Source organism: Bombina bombina, chromosome 1 (genome assembly GCF_027579735.1).
Source record: "Bombina bombina isolate aBomBom1 chromosome 1, aBomBom1.pri, whole genome shotgun sequence".
In the NCBI taxonomy this organism is placed as follows: domain Eukaryota; kingdom Metazoa; phylum Chordata; class Amphibia; order Anura; family Bombinatoridae; genus Bombina; species Bombina bombina.
In genome coordinates, this window is record NC_069499.1 from 407,629,726 (window position 1) to 407,644,865 (window position 15,140).

The 15,140-nt window shown below is 36.4% G+C and overlaps 1 protein-coding gene across 1 annotated transcript; it reads right to left on the reverse strand.

Annotated features, from left to right (window-relative positions):
- Positions 1–960: 960 nt before the first annotated feature.
- On the reverse strand, positions 961–1,881 carry LOC128658229 (endonuclease 8-like 1). Its single transcript, XM_053712769.1, has one exon. It carries the CDS (start codon positions 1,879–1,881, stop codon positions 1,015–1,017), a length of 867 nt encoding a protein of 288 aa, XP_053568744.1. The 3' UTR covers positions 961–1,014.
- Positions 1,882–15,140: the final 13,259 nt, after the last annotated feature.

Genomic DNA, 15,140 nt, shown 5'->3' on the forward strand with positions numbered 1-15,140 from the left:
ATTTCTTTTCACACACTTATTCTGACTGCATCGTAAATATATTTTACACTGGTAGTACATTTTATACACTGTGCTCTAGCCCCCATGTGTCTTACTTGGTAAAATAATTTTAGGTTATCTGAATGTATATCTAAATGTAATATATATATATAAATAATTGTAGATTTTAACTAGAGAGTGGGTTATGCCTCCTGTCTTCATTACTCAAAAGGAAAAATAACTTACAGCAAGAGTCTCCTCTGCAAAAAAAGCACTTCATTTAATTAGCACTTGTAAGAATTGAGATAATTGTGGCTTTTCCCTTAAATTGCTTAATTTAATGTCACTGTAAGTTAGTGGCAAGAAAAAAATAATAATGTTCAGATAAGACTTTATGAAAATGTGGGAGCATTTGTAAGAAAGGATTATTTCCGGCCATCTTTCCTATCAAAAACTGATAAAAAATTACATTTATCACAGTAAGCAGGACAAAAAAAAAGCTAGAAAGCAGGAGATGAATAACCCTATGATTAGATTTTCTTCATCATATCCTAAAGAACAAAAAAAGATTAAACTTATCTTTGACAATTAAGTAAAAAGTGACTATTGTATGGATCTGAGCTCACTAAAAACACGCTCTAAAACAGCTAGACTAATCTAATCCTACACAATCTTGCAAAGAATTTGGTGAGTATGTTGTCAATTCCCTCTATAAACAGTTGTTATTTACCAATAACACAACTTTTTTTTTTTAAGTTAAGAAAATACATACTAAATTCTTTATTATTGTGTTTAATTATTTCACCATTAAAAACCATTTACATTTTGTTATACAGATCTGATGTAATATTAAAAAAAATCAGGGCAATAGTTTATATACATGTATATACATAACATCCTAGTGTGCACTTAATCTGGGATTAAAAAAAATAAAAAATAATTTTTCAGTCAGAGCCACCTTAAAGGCAGGTATCCATTTAGAGAGGCGAAAGATGCAGATGTCTGCTTGAATAGCGCAGGGTTGATGACTCTTTTTCAAGACTTGCGTTTTGTGGTCCTTTGACGTCCAGCAATTTTCCGCAGCTCTCTCATTTTTGGCTTTGGCGAATCTATACTTATGGGGGTAGTGCTAGACTTGTGTCTTTGGGGTCTGGTTTTAACTGCTGGTGTATTATTACCCCCCTTCTGAGCCGGGGAATCTGTATCTAATGCAGTACTTCTATCAGAAGAAGTTTTCCTTCCTCTCTTCCCATTCTCCATTTTGTCTCCAGTCCTTTTCACTCTCCTCTTAACTGTAACCTTTACAGCATTCTCTTCATGCTTTATTTCTGTGTCCTCTTTCTTTAAAAGAATCTTTTTTACACTCCTTTTTACTTCTGTTTTCTCTACCTTCACAGGCTTCCTCTTTGTTCCTATAGATGGAAATTTCTTCTTTGCTTTCTGCCCCTTTGGTGCAAGAGGTCCTGGATCACCCTGGAACCAAATTGTCCGCCCATTATGGTCTCGGAGAGAGTTCATTCCTGGTACAAAGTAACAACGCAGCCACTTCACGAAGACAGAGTAATCATTTGATTGCTCAGGATCATAACCTTTTCCTCCTAGTTTAATGACCTCCAAAGGCACTAAATTGCATAATTGCAGCAGATCAGGATTCTCCTTCTTAATCTTTATTTTCTTACTGAGAGAGACATCACTGTCCTGATGCGGATGCTTCAAAGCTTCAAGAATGGGGCGAGCTTGCACAAAAGGGGGAATCTGTAGCCTGTGTAGGATCTCAGCCCGCAGATAATTCCCAATGCCATTGAAATACTTCTGATTCAGCATAACTTCACAAATTGGTTTGTCAAAAGCATTATCTGTGAGATGACTCAAGACATTTTCCCATAGTCTTCTGCATGGCATACGTTTTACCTTGATAATCTTACTGCCATGACGCGCTTTTTATTTACTAAAACTCACCAATAACACAACTTAAACCATATTAGAATATACAAATAGAAAAAAAATATTATTTAAATATGTTGCCATATAACAGAGTTTGGGTGCCAAAATACAATCATCTAAGGCATTTTGTCTGGACCTCCAATCTGAGAAAATAAAATGCTGCATACATTGGGCTAGATTACCAGTGGTGCAGTATATTTTTACTCGCAATTGCAAAAACTCAGAGTTCAGCTTTTTTCACTAGTCTGGTTGCATTCGTACAAGCGGTAACCTGAAAAGCACAAAAATCATAACTTGAGTTTTCGCGTGCACGTGCATATATTCTCCCATAGAAATAAATTTAGAAAAAAACCTAACACCCCAGATCATGCAAACACCATCGCATTTTTACATTCCCCATAGAAATTAATAAAGAGAAAACAAATGTTGAAAAAAACCATCATGCAAACAACATAGCTTTTTCGCATTAGCGAATGTGAAATATTTACAGTAAATACATAGTTAAAATCTTTTTAAATATGAATATTGCTTAAAATGTTTTATCATGTTTTCATCTACTAAAAGGGACAGTCAACAGCAGAATTTTTGTTGTTTTAAATGATAGATAATCCCTTAAAGGGCCACTGTAAGTAAATATTTTCTATGCCTGTTACTAACTAACCACCCCAAATACGCTTTTTATCAATAGCATTTCATTAACATATCTCTACCGTATATCAGAAATCTTGTCTGCAAATTTAATTGTTTTCCAAACCCACTCCGTGGGTATCCTTTGCTCTGTACCAATCAGTTTACAATACCTAGGTTTCAAATTGGCGCTTTAAACACAAAGTTATTGGTTTAAGTATTTTGAACACTCAGTGCTGAAAATAGTGGGCAGGATAACGTGACATCATCGGTGAATAAAAGATATAACTTTTAAAATGTTATGAAACTTCGTTTTGGAGAAAATATAGGTCAGTAGGTTTTAATTAATGTTTATTAACTTTAATATGTTAGTTGTTTAGCTTAAAAATTATAACAGAAAGTAATCCTTTAATTACCCATTCCCCAGTTTTGCATAACCAACACAGTTATAATTATACACGTTTTACCTCTGTAATTACATTGTATCTAAGCCTCAGCAGACTGCCCCCTTATTTCAGTTCTTTTGACAGACTTGCATTTAAGCCAACCAATGCTCACTCCATGGTAAATTCACGTGCATGAGCTCAATATTATATAAATGAAAGGCATAAAATAATGCCCTCTAGTTGTGAAAAACTGTCAAAATGCATTTAGATTAGAGGCGGCCATCAAGGTCTAAGAAATTAGCATATGAACCTCCTAAGATTAGCTTTCAACTAAGAATACCAGGAGAACAAAACAAAATGGGTGATAAAAGTAAATGGGAAAGTTCTTTAAAATGACATGCCCTATTTGAATAATGAAAGGGTTTTTTTTGGACTTGACTGTCCCTTTAATGTCAATGCACTTATACATATGTCTATTTGTGTGTACATATATATATTTATGTGTTTATATATGTATACATGTATATGATTGTAAATACATATATACACATATAAATACATTAATATATATGTACACATATATAGAAATACACAGTCATAGCCAAACATATTGGCACCCCTGCATTTCTGTCAGATAATGAACCACTTCGCCCAGAAAATTGTTGCAATTACAAATGTTTAGGCATTCTCATGTTTATTTTAATTATTGTCACCATCTCAAAATTGTAAGAAATAATTGCATTCTAAGGCCTAGATTTAGAGTTCGGCGGTAGCCGTCAAAACCAGCGTTAGAGGCTCCTAACGCTGGTTTTGGGCGCCCGCTGGTATTTGGAGTCAGTGATTAAAGGGTCTAACGCTCACTTTACAGCCGCGACTTTTCCATACCGCAGATCCCCCTACGCCATTTGCGTAGCCTATCTTTTCAATGGGATCTTCCTAACGCCGGTATTTAGAGTCGTTTCTGCAGTGAGCGTTAGAGCTCTAACGACAAGATTCCAGCCGCCTGAAAATAGCAGGAGTTAAGAGCTTTCTGGCTAACGCCGGTTTATAAAGCTCTTAACTACTGTACCCTAAAGTACACTAACACCCATAAACTACCTATGTACCCCTAAACCGAGCTCCCCCCACATCGCCGCCACTCGATTAAAATTTTTAACCCCTAATCTGCCGACCGCCACCTACGTTATACTTATGTACCCCTAATCTGCTGCCCCTAACACCGCCGACCCCTGTATTATATCTATTAACCCCTAACTTGCCCCCCACAACGTCGCCGCAAGCTACTTAAAATAATTAACCCCTAATCTTCCGACCGCAAATCGCCGCCACCTACGTTATCCCTATGTACCCCTAATCTGCTACCCCTAACATCGCCGACCCCTATGTTATATTTATTAACCCCTAATCTGCCCCCCACAACGTCGCCGACACCTACCTACACTTATTAACCCCTAATCTGCCGACCGGAGCTCACCGCTATTCTAATAAATGTATTAACCCCTAAAGCTAAGTCTAACCCTAACACTAACACCCCCCTAAGTTAAATATAATTTTTATCTAACGAAATAAATTAACTCTTATTAAATAAATGATTCCTATTTAAAGCTAAATACTTACCTGTAAAATAAATCCTAATATAGCTACAATATAAATTATAATTATATTATAGCTATTTTAGGATTAATATTTATTTTACAGGCAACTTTGTAATTATTTTAACCAGGTACAATAGCTATTAAATAGTTAAGAACTATTTAATAGTTACCTAGTTAAAATAATAACAAATTTACCTGTAAAATAAATCATAACCTAAGATATAATTAAACCTAACACTACCCTATCAATAAAATAATTAAATAAACTACCTACAATTACCTACAATTAACCTAACACTACACTATCAATAAATTAATTAAACACAATTGCTACAAATAAATAAAATTAAATAAACTATCTAAAGTACAAAAAATAAAAAAGAACTAAGTTACAGAAAATAATAAAATATTTACAAACATAATAAAAATATTACAACAATTTTAAACTAATTACACCTACTCTAAGCCCCCTAATAAAATAACAAAGCCCCCCAAAATAAAAAATTCCCTACCCTATTCTAAAATACAAATATTACAAGCTCTTTTACCTTACCAGCCCTGAACAGGGCCCTTTGCGGGGCATGCCCCAAGAATTTCAGCTCTTTTGCCTGTAAAAAAAAACATACAATACCCCCCCCCAACATTACAACCCACCACCCACATACCCCTAATCTAACCCAAACCCCCCTTAAATAAACCTAACACTACCCCCCTGATGATCTTCCTACCTTGTCTTCACCATGCCAGGTTCACCGATCCGTCCTGGCTCCAAGATCTTCATCCAACCCAAGCGTGGGCTAGACATCCACTGAAGAAGTCCAGAAGAGGGTCCAAAGTCTTCCTCCTATCCGGCAAGAAGAGGACATCCGGACCGGCAAACATCTTCTCCAAGCGGCATCTTCTATCTTCTTCCATCCGATGACGACCGGCTCCATCTTGAAGACCTCCAGCGCGGATCCATCCTCTTCTTCCGACGACTAGACGACGAATGACGGTTCCTTTAAGGGACGTCATCCAAGATGGCGTCCCTCGAATTCCGATTGGCTGATAGGATTCTATCAGCCAATCGGAATTAAGGTAGGAATTTTCTGATTGGCTGATGGAATCAGCCAATCAGAATATAGTTCAATCCGATTGGCTGATCCAATCAGCCAATCAGATTGAGCTCGCATTCTATTGGCTGTTCCGATCAGCCAATAGAATGCGAGCTCAATCTGATTGGCTGATTGGATCAGCCAATCGGATTGAACTATATTCTGATTGGCTGATTCCATCAGCCAATCAGAAAATTCCTACCTTAATTCCGATTGGCTGATAGAATCCTATCAGCCAATCGGAATTCGAGGGACGCCATCTTGGATGACGTCCCTTAAAGGAACCGTCATTCGTCGTCTAGTCGTCGGAAGAAGAGGATGGATCCGCGCTGGAGGTCTTCAAGATGGAGCCGGTCGTCATCGGATGGAAGAAGATAGAAGATGCCGCTTGGAGAAGATGTTTGCCGGTCCGGATGTCCTCTTCTTGCCGGATAGGAGGAAGACTTTGGACCCTCTTCTGGACTTCTTCAGTGGATGTCTAGCCCACGCTTGGGTTGGATGAAGATCTTGGAGCCAGGACGGATCGGTGAACCTGGCATGGTGAAGACAAGGTAGGAAGATCATCAGGGGGGTAGTGTTAGGTTTATTTAAGGGGGGTTTGGGTTAGATTAGGGGTATGTGGGTGGTGGGTTGTAATGTTGGGGGGGGGTATTGTATGTTTTTTTTTACAGGCAAAAGAGCTGAAATTCTTGGGGCATGCCCCGCAAAGGGCCCTGTTCAGGGCTGGTAAGGTAAAAGAGCTTGTAATATTTGTATTTTAGAATAGGGTAGGGAATTTTTTATTTTGGGGGGCTTTGTTATTTTATTAGGGGGCTTAGAGTAGGTGTAATTAGTTTAAAATTGTTGTAATATTTTTATTATGTTTGTAAATATTTTATTATTTTCTGTAACTTAGTTCTTTTTTATTTTTTGTACTTTAGATAGTTTATTTAATTTTATTTATTTGTAGCAATTGTGTTTAATTAATTTATTGATAGTGTAGTGTTAGGTTAATTGTAGGTAATTGTAGGTAGTTTATTTAATTATTTTATTGATAGGGTAGTGTTAGGTTTAATTATATCTTAGGTTATGATTTATTTTACAGGTAAATTTGTTATTATTTTAACTAGGTAACTATTAAATAGTTCTTAACTATTTAATAGCTATTGTACCTGGTTAAAATAATTACAAAGTTGCCTGTAAAATAAATATTAATCCTAAAATAGCTATAATATAATTATAATTTATATTGTAGCTATATTAGGATTTATTTTACAGGTAAGTATTTAGCTTTAAATAGGAATCATTTATTTAATAAGAGTTAATTTATTTTGTTAGATAAAAATTATATTTAACTTAGGGGGGTGTTAGTGTTAGGGTTAGACTTAGCTTTAGGGGTTAATCCATTTATTAGAATAGCGGTGAGCTCCGGTCGGCAGATTAGGGGTTAATAAGTGTAGGCAGGTGTCGGCGACGATGTGGGGGGCAGATTAGGGGTTAATAAATATAACATAGGGGTCGGCGATGTTAGGGCAGCAGATTAGGGGTACATAGGGATAACGTAGGTGGCGGCGGTTTACGGAGCGGCAGATTAGGGGTTAAAAGTGTAATGCAGGGGTCAGCGATAGCGGGGGCGGCAGATTAGGAGTTAATAAGTGTAAGGTTAGGGGTGTTTAGACTCGGGGTACATGTTAGGGTGTTAGGTGCAGACTTAGGAGGTGTTTCCCCATAGGAAACAATGGGGCTGCGTTAGGAGCTGAACGCTGCTTTTTTGCAGGTGTTAGGTTTTTTTTCAGCTCAAACAGCCCCATTGTTTCCTATGGGAGAATCGTGCACGAGCACGTTTTTGATGCCGGCCGCGTCCGTAAGCAACTCTGGTATCGAGAGTTGCATTTGCGGTATAAATGCTCTACGCTCCTTTTTTGGAGCCTAACGCAGCATTTGTTTGAACTCTCGATACCAGAGTTAAATTTATGGTGCGGCCAGAAAAAAACCCGCGGAGCGTTAACAGCCCTTTTACCGCCGAACTCTAAATCTAGGCCTGAGTTTGTGATGCTCCTGTAATTTACAATTAAACTCACCTGTAACAATTAACAGGTGCTGACAATATAGAAATCACACCGGCAACCAGTTAAAATGGTGAAAATTTGACTCAAACTTTCTGTTGTGTGTCTCTGTATTTGTATGGCTGTATTAGGGACCCAGGTTTAGGAAGAGACCTTGACGTGGTACCTGGGCTTGTCCCATTTGGCCAGATGTGGTAACTAACTCTTCCAGTTTTGCTTTTAATCTTAGCTGATAGCTTACAAGCGAGTGCTGGATTTTCTCTGTGTGTTGTATTAATTTATTTTGTAATTTTCCCTATGGGCCTTGCACCCAGACTTTTCTGGGGTTCACTGCCTGGGACTTTGGAGAAAGCACAGCTTCCTGAGAGTGCTATATAGCACCCAGGTCTGAGCATGTTGCTGGGTCATAGGATGTGTACCAGTCCAGTCTGAGAGTGCAGTCCCATTTCCGTGTTTTGTATATGTCTAGGGTGATTACATAAGCCTGTGCACCCTTCACTTGTTCCTAATTTTTTTATTGGATTTGTATGGTTGTATTAGGGACATAGGTTTAGGAAGAGACCTTGACGTGGTACCTGGGCTTGCCCTATTTGGCCAGATGCAGTAACTAACTCTTCCAGTTTTGCTTTTAATCTTAGCTGATAGTTTGCAAGTGAGTGCTGGACTTTCTCTGTGTGTTTTATTAATTTATTTTATAATTTTCCCTATGGGCTTTGCACCCAGACTTACCTGGGGTTAACTGCCTGGAACTCTGGAGAAAGCACAGCTTCCGAAGAGTGCTATTGAGAACCAAGGACTGAGCATGTTGCAGGGTCATTGGATGTGTACCCAGTCCAGTCTGAGAATGCAGTCCCCTTCTGTGTTTTGTATATGTCTAGGGTGATTGCATAAGCCTGTGCCCCCTTCACTTGTTCCCAGTTTGTTTGATTGAGAGCTTGCATTTGTATGGCTGTATTAGGGACCCATGTATAGGAAGCAACCTTGACGTGGTACCTGGGCTTGTCTTATTTGGCCAGGTACGGTAACTAACTCTTCCAATTTTGCTTTTAATCTTAGCTGAGAACTTGCAAGCGAGTGCTGGACTTTTTCTGTGTTATATATATGTGTGTGTCTATATATTTGTACAAATATTTATATTTATGTGTTTATATTTTTATGTATGTATATACCTACATAAATACACATATAAACACACACATATATATATATATTTATATATATATATATATTTTATATATATATATACACACACACATATATTTATATATATATATATATATATATATATATCTGTATGTATATATATATATATATATATATATATATATATATATATATATATATATATATATATATATAGATAGATATACACACACACTTTTGAGTTTTTTTACTCAAATACCTTAAAGCTTGAAAAAAAAATTTAATCAATTTTCAATATTTTATGTTTTTGTACTGGGTATTTAATGTATTTAATGTAAATATTACATTCCAATGTTCTTTACATAGTTGAAAAATGAAAATGTTCTTGGTATTTATATATATACGGGAAGTAGAATACAACTGCAACTAGTGTGGCTGTAAGCTTTGTGGTATAGGGTGCGCAAGACTACAGTTCAATCTGTTATAGAATGTGTGGTGCACAATATATCTAAAATTATAGGAGAATGAATAGGAGATGCACTCTTTTGTGAATAATGTGAGGGCATATATAAATAGATAAACACACTTAAATATTTGTGTGGACACCTACACATATACACATATTTGTATTTAAGGGAACAGTACAGTGGCTGCTGTGAATTAATTTTATAGTGAGCGGGAAAACCCTTTCTTGGTAATCCCTTAAATAAAATATTAGAAAGAAGGTTACTGAAAGAAATTCTGCGCCAAAAAGTGTGATCCCCTACAAAAAATGTGTTATTGTTTTTGGAACTGATTATGAGTCCATATGCATAGAATAGAATGAAATACAATTGTAGGAAAGTGAATACTAAATAATAATAGTAAATCTTATTGGTAAAAAAAGACATACAAATAATAATGAAAGTAATTGTCCCAAAAAATAGAATCAATAGGTGATTCCCAGAGCTGAGATCTTGATGTAAGAGATTTCACCCTCTCTATCCCTGAACAGCTGTCCGACAAATTCTGGTGTATAACTTGTGACCGGTTATGTGGATGCACAGGTAATCCCCTCAGCAGACAGCGATCGTTTATAGAAAGGAAAAATGACAGAACATAGCGTAATCCAGTTTTTTATTAATAAAAACTTAAAAATGTCTGCTAAGGGGATTACCTGTGCATCCACATAACCGGTGACAAGTTAAACACCAGAATTCGGCAGACAGCTGTTCAGGGATAGAGAGGGTGAAATCTCTTACATCATTGGACCATACAGCCTTCACGTCACTTGCTGGAAATCGGCTAAGACCACTCCTCACACTTACCTCATATGATTGGGGGAGTGTCCAGTAAGTACAGTATACAAGCTCCTTTTGGATATTTAAGTTTCGTGAACTTCAAGATCTCAGCTCTGGAATCACCTATTGATTCTATTTTTTGGGACAATTACTTTCATTATTATTTCTATGTCTTTTTTACCAATAAGATTTACTATTATTATTTAGTATTCATGTATAAAGGGTGTGCCCAGGCGCCAGACAAACGGAGGCTAAGGTTAAAATACAATGGTGTTTAATGCATAACAATTAAAACAGCTTAAAAACAATAGAAATGATTAGCATGGATCCACGCCTAAAACATTACAATTACTCAATAGTGAAAACAATAAAAACACAATTATGAAGCCTACAACACTGCGTGCAGTCTGAATATAAATAAAATGTAGAGAAAGATGAAAAAACAATCAATTCACAAAATAATAATAATTGACCAAAATGTCCAAAAAATCTAAGAAGTCCAATAAATCCAAATGCACAGTAAAACCAGTGAAAAAATGAGTGAAAAAAATGAGTGAAAAAAATCCAATTAGTACAGTCAAGTCATTAAACCAGTGAAAAAAACAAATCCCAAAACGTTAGTGTAAATATGTCAAATGATACCTCCAAACAATGCAAACTGGTATAAAATGAGCCCAAAAAAATCCAAACTTATAAAGAATCAAACCTGAAGAATAATTAAATGTGGAAAATTGTGAAGTCCAGTGTTAAAGATGTGTCCAATGTGATGGTAGTAGTTGTCCCTTGTTGTTGTGATCCCCACAGGGAACTGAACCCCAGTGAAAAAAAAAACAAAAAAACCAATGATGCTGTGGAATAAAAAAACCTTTGAAAAAAGAATAAAATACGTGTAGAAAATTTACAAATATATATTCCAACTGAAATGAGGCTTACCAGCAGGTCTACGCAGTATTATTCAATATGTAATATGTATTCACACTAGGGCCATATCTGTCATTTTATATAACGATACATGCATTTTTAAACTGATTATGCTGAATTATTATCTGCAACTATTTGTCATATCATTATTGGTGTATTCATATGTTTTTAATTGATTTATGTATAGTTCTTGGTGGTTCTATATTACTAAGAAGTCTTTTTGTTACCACCCCTCTTAGATAGATAATGAGGGGTGAATTGAGCTCTTCTTTTGCATTTATGAGAGTCATTCCGACTATGTACACAAGTATGAATATACATAATTATGATGCATATACCATTATTACTATTTTTAATTAAATTATTTAAACGCATAGTTTTAATTAATAATATTTTTGTTAATAATCTACATTTTTTTAAGGCCATGTTTCCAATGTTTTAGTATTATTATCATCTTTTAGGATTTTTTATTAGCAAGAGAATAGAAAAGGTTTAGTGTTATGAACCATTTATAATTAAACGTCTTTTTAACTTTTCCCAGTTTATATATAGATAAACAGCAAACAGGGTGGTGATTTAATGATCGATTCGAACACCATTTGTGTTTTATTGAAATCTTCACTAATTTTAATTATACCGCATCACATCCCTATACGAGTGAAGCCTTTAGCAATTTTGATATTTTAGATTTTTTAGGTAATCCGACAGGGGGGAGTGAGTGATCACCGCTGACATCCAGCACATAACATTACAGCGCAATCACGCTGTTAACGTCAGCCACAAGCCCCTTTTTTGATATCCAATCGAATTGAGCCAAGCCTCCGTTCCCTAGCCAATAGGATCACACGGGCAGGGTGACGTACTTGCAGCTCCCATTTTAAATAGATCAAGTCTGTGTCAGTCCGATAGAATACCTCTGAGGAAGAAGGAGCTTATTTTGCACAACCTTTGAAACTCGTCAGGTAAAAAGGGCTCATATATTGAGCCCCTATTTCATTGTTGGACTTGACTCTCAGCCCCAAGAACACATACGTAAGTGAGTTGCAACCGGCCGGTGCAACAGTCTGTCAAACTAATACTTCAAGCACAGAGGAGGAATGGGATTTTAGATTAACACAAGTTCCTCACTGGCTTTTTCATTGTTTTATGTTTCATAGTTACCTCATCACCATTGAGGTCTCTTAATGTAAGTGTGTATTTGGCTACCTACATTTTTAAGTTTTTATTAATAAAAAACTGGATTACACTATGTTTTGTCATTTTTCCTTTCTATAAACGATCGACTGCTGTCTGCTAAGAGGATTACCTGTGCATCCACATAACCGGTGACAAGTTATACACCAGAATTTGGCAGACATAACTCACAGGGAAAGATCATCCATATAATATTTATTCCATAAAGGTAAAATACAGTCAACAAACAATCAGAGTTAAGAAGCATGGTCAGCTTATAACCAGAAAACATGGATACATCTATATGCCAAAGAGACGCTAGATGCAACACCTCTACCAGAGGGTAGCCCTGTACCCTGACAGGAATCTGCTACCTTGGTTTCCAAAAAGTGAGGATCCATGCAAAATCATTTTAAATTAGAATCAATGCTACAAGTAGTAATAAGCATGAGGGTGTTAAATTTACAATAGGTAGTAGCAGCGTATTATCATAGTGCTTACTGGATAAACAACACCCAAACCAGAGGATAGCACCACTCTTAAACAGAAGGTCTAAGCTATCATGGTTATAAATAGGCATCTATGTTTATACTCCAGTAAGTACATTATTGCATATGAAAAAGTGTGACGTCATTGGACCGGCTTTCCAGTTCACATGGATTACAATTGTGCAGTTTGTTAACGAATCTTACTAACAAACCTGCTTTGCTTTGCCGGGCCTTCTATTTGTCGGTTGTGCTCATGGATTCCCAGATTGGAGGACTTATATGATGGTTGACGTAACGTATTCATAACATAAGCTTGTTACCATTTGCAACTTAGTTTCCTTTTGGGACAACAGCGCACACAAAGAAAATATGCATTTGAACACACTGCAATCAACTAGAAGTGCTAATCTTCATTGAACTAGCCGAATTGGCTAAGTTAATACCAGTACTACTTTTGAGCGTATGGGCTCTTCTTTGTATCTGAACTTAAAACTTCATACAGCATATACATATTTGGTTCATGGCATTGCAATATTTCAGCATACTTTGTACTAATAGTATTGAATTGATGTACAACTTCTCTTTATGCAATAATGTACTTACTGGAGTATAAACATAGATCCCTATTTATAACCATGATAGCTTAGACCTTCTATTTAAGAGTGGTGTTATCCTCTGGTTTGGGTGTTGTTTATCCAGTAAGCACTGTGATAATACGTACGCTGCTACTACCTATTGTGAATTTAACACCTTCATGCTTATTACTACTTGTAGCATTGATTCTAATTCAAAATGCTTTTGCATGGATCCTCACTTTTTGGAATCCAAGGTAGCAGATTCCTGTCAGGGTACAAGGCTATCCTCTGGTAAAGGTGTTGCATCTAGCATCTCTTTTGCATATACATGTATCCATGTTTTCTGGTTATAAGCTGGCCATGCTTCTTAATTCTGATTGTTTGTTGACTGTATTTTACCTTTAAGGAATAAATAATATATGGATGATCTTTCCCTGTGAGTTATTTTCTACTGGATTTATTTTGCATCTATGTGGAAAAAGCACAATAAATTAATAAATTGATTGCATCTACGTGGTGTTTTTTCGCATCTATTATAGAAATATTTAACTTTTTGAGTGCTGAAATCCTTGTCTTTTTAAGTGGTTACAACTAGCTACCCACTTGTATCTCTCTCATATTTTTCTCCCCTATATAAATTGATATAGGTCACTCTTGGGCCTCTTGTATATGGATATTACGCGATTAGGGGTTTCATTAAACATATATAGAAACATACAAAAGAAAAGTTGCATCTTCATAAAGGCTATTGCTTTTAAGTCATATAGAAATAGAGATGCTGGGGCTACAACTGAACTAACCTATAATGTAAATAGTTTTACCATATTTACCATTATATCATGGAATTTATTCACTTTGGAGGTCAAGAACATATTATGTAGCAGCTATGTACTGTACTCAGATTCTTGGTTTCACAAGACATCAATATAGCAATCATTTCAGATTTCACCTAAATAAAATCTATTTTGAGACCCTTGTTTGTCCTCTTCTTACTAGGTGATTATGTGAACTGAATATGAGGGTGTTACAGCTGTTAAATCCTATCTGGCTAGCATATGTTGGTAAATTAGACCTATTGTTTGAAAATGTGATTCTCTAGGTTGCTCAAAGGGAATCGGTATATTAAGGCTAAATGCTATGTATAGTGAAGAAAACTTGCCTTCCTCCCTACGGCTCTGGCCGCAAGCTGCAGAGACTGGAAGAATTTGTCTAGGTTGCAGCAGCCTCAATTCTATTACCCTAATTGTCAAGGAGGAGATATCACCCACCGTGAAACACGATGTGCAACTGCTAATAAAAAGCGCGCTAAGCAAAGTACAATGAAACACAATTAGATTTCACTAGGCACGGGAAACCTCTATGTTTAAAGTATAGCATTGACATTGCCTTTTTTTCCGCTAAAGTTATATTCAACAAGGGAAGCTGCTTGATCCGATTAGCATGGTATGATGATATCCACAACATAAAAGTTAAAGTCTTGTAACATGTGAAGTTAAAACATATATATCAGTGAGGACGTGCAATTAACCAACAGAGAAAAAGTAACTATATTTAATTATCGTCCATTCTAACCGTGTGTCACTCGTAATAACAAATAGCCAAGTCATCAGAGTCCCAGGAATCTTTTTTTTTTTTTTTTTTTAGCCCCAAGGCTTTGTTTGTAATAAAGGGTAAGACTTGGTAGAAATCTGAGGGTCTCGGAGCTTAACTCTGGGGCAAGGGAACCAGCACATGGGGAGTCTTAATGTACCTGTAGCGATCGCTCCTCTGAAGTGACTCAGCAGCTGCGGGTACCTGTGTTCAGAAAATAAGTTCTCCGGTGGACAGCTGCAGAGATCATGGGTATCACGAGAGGCAACAAACTTACATGGTGCCTGTTTCCCTGCTTCG

Bases quoted from the DNA above. Each gene is read 5' to 3' on its own strand.
- LOC128658229 (XM_053712769.1), bottom strand. From the start codon at position 1,881: ATGCCATGCAGAAGACTATGGGAAAATGTCTTGAGTCATCTCACAGAT.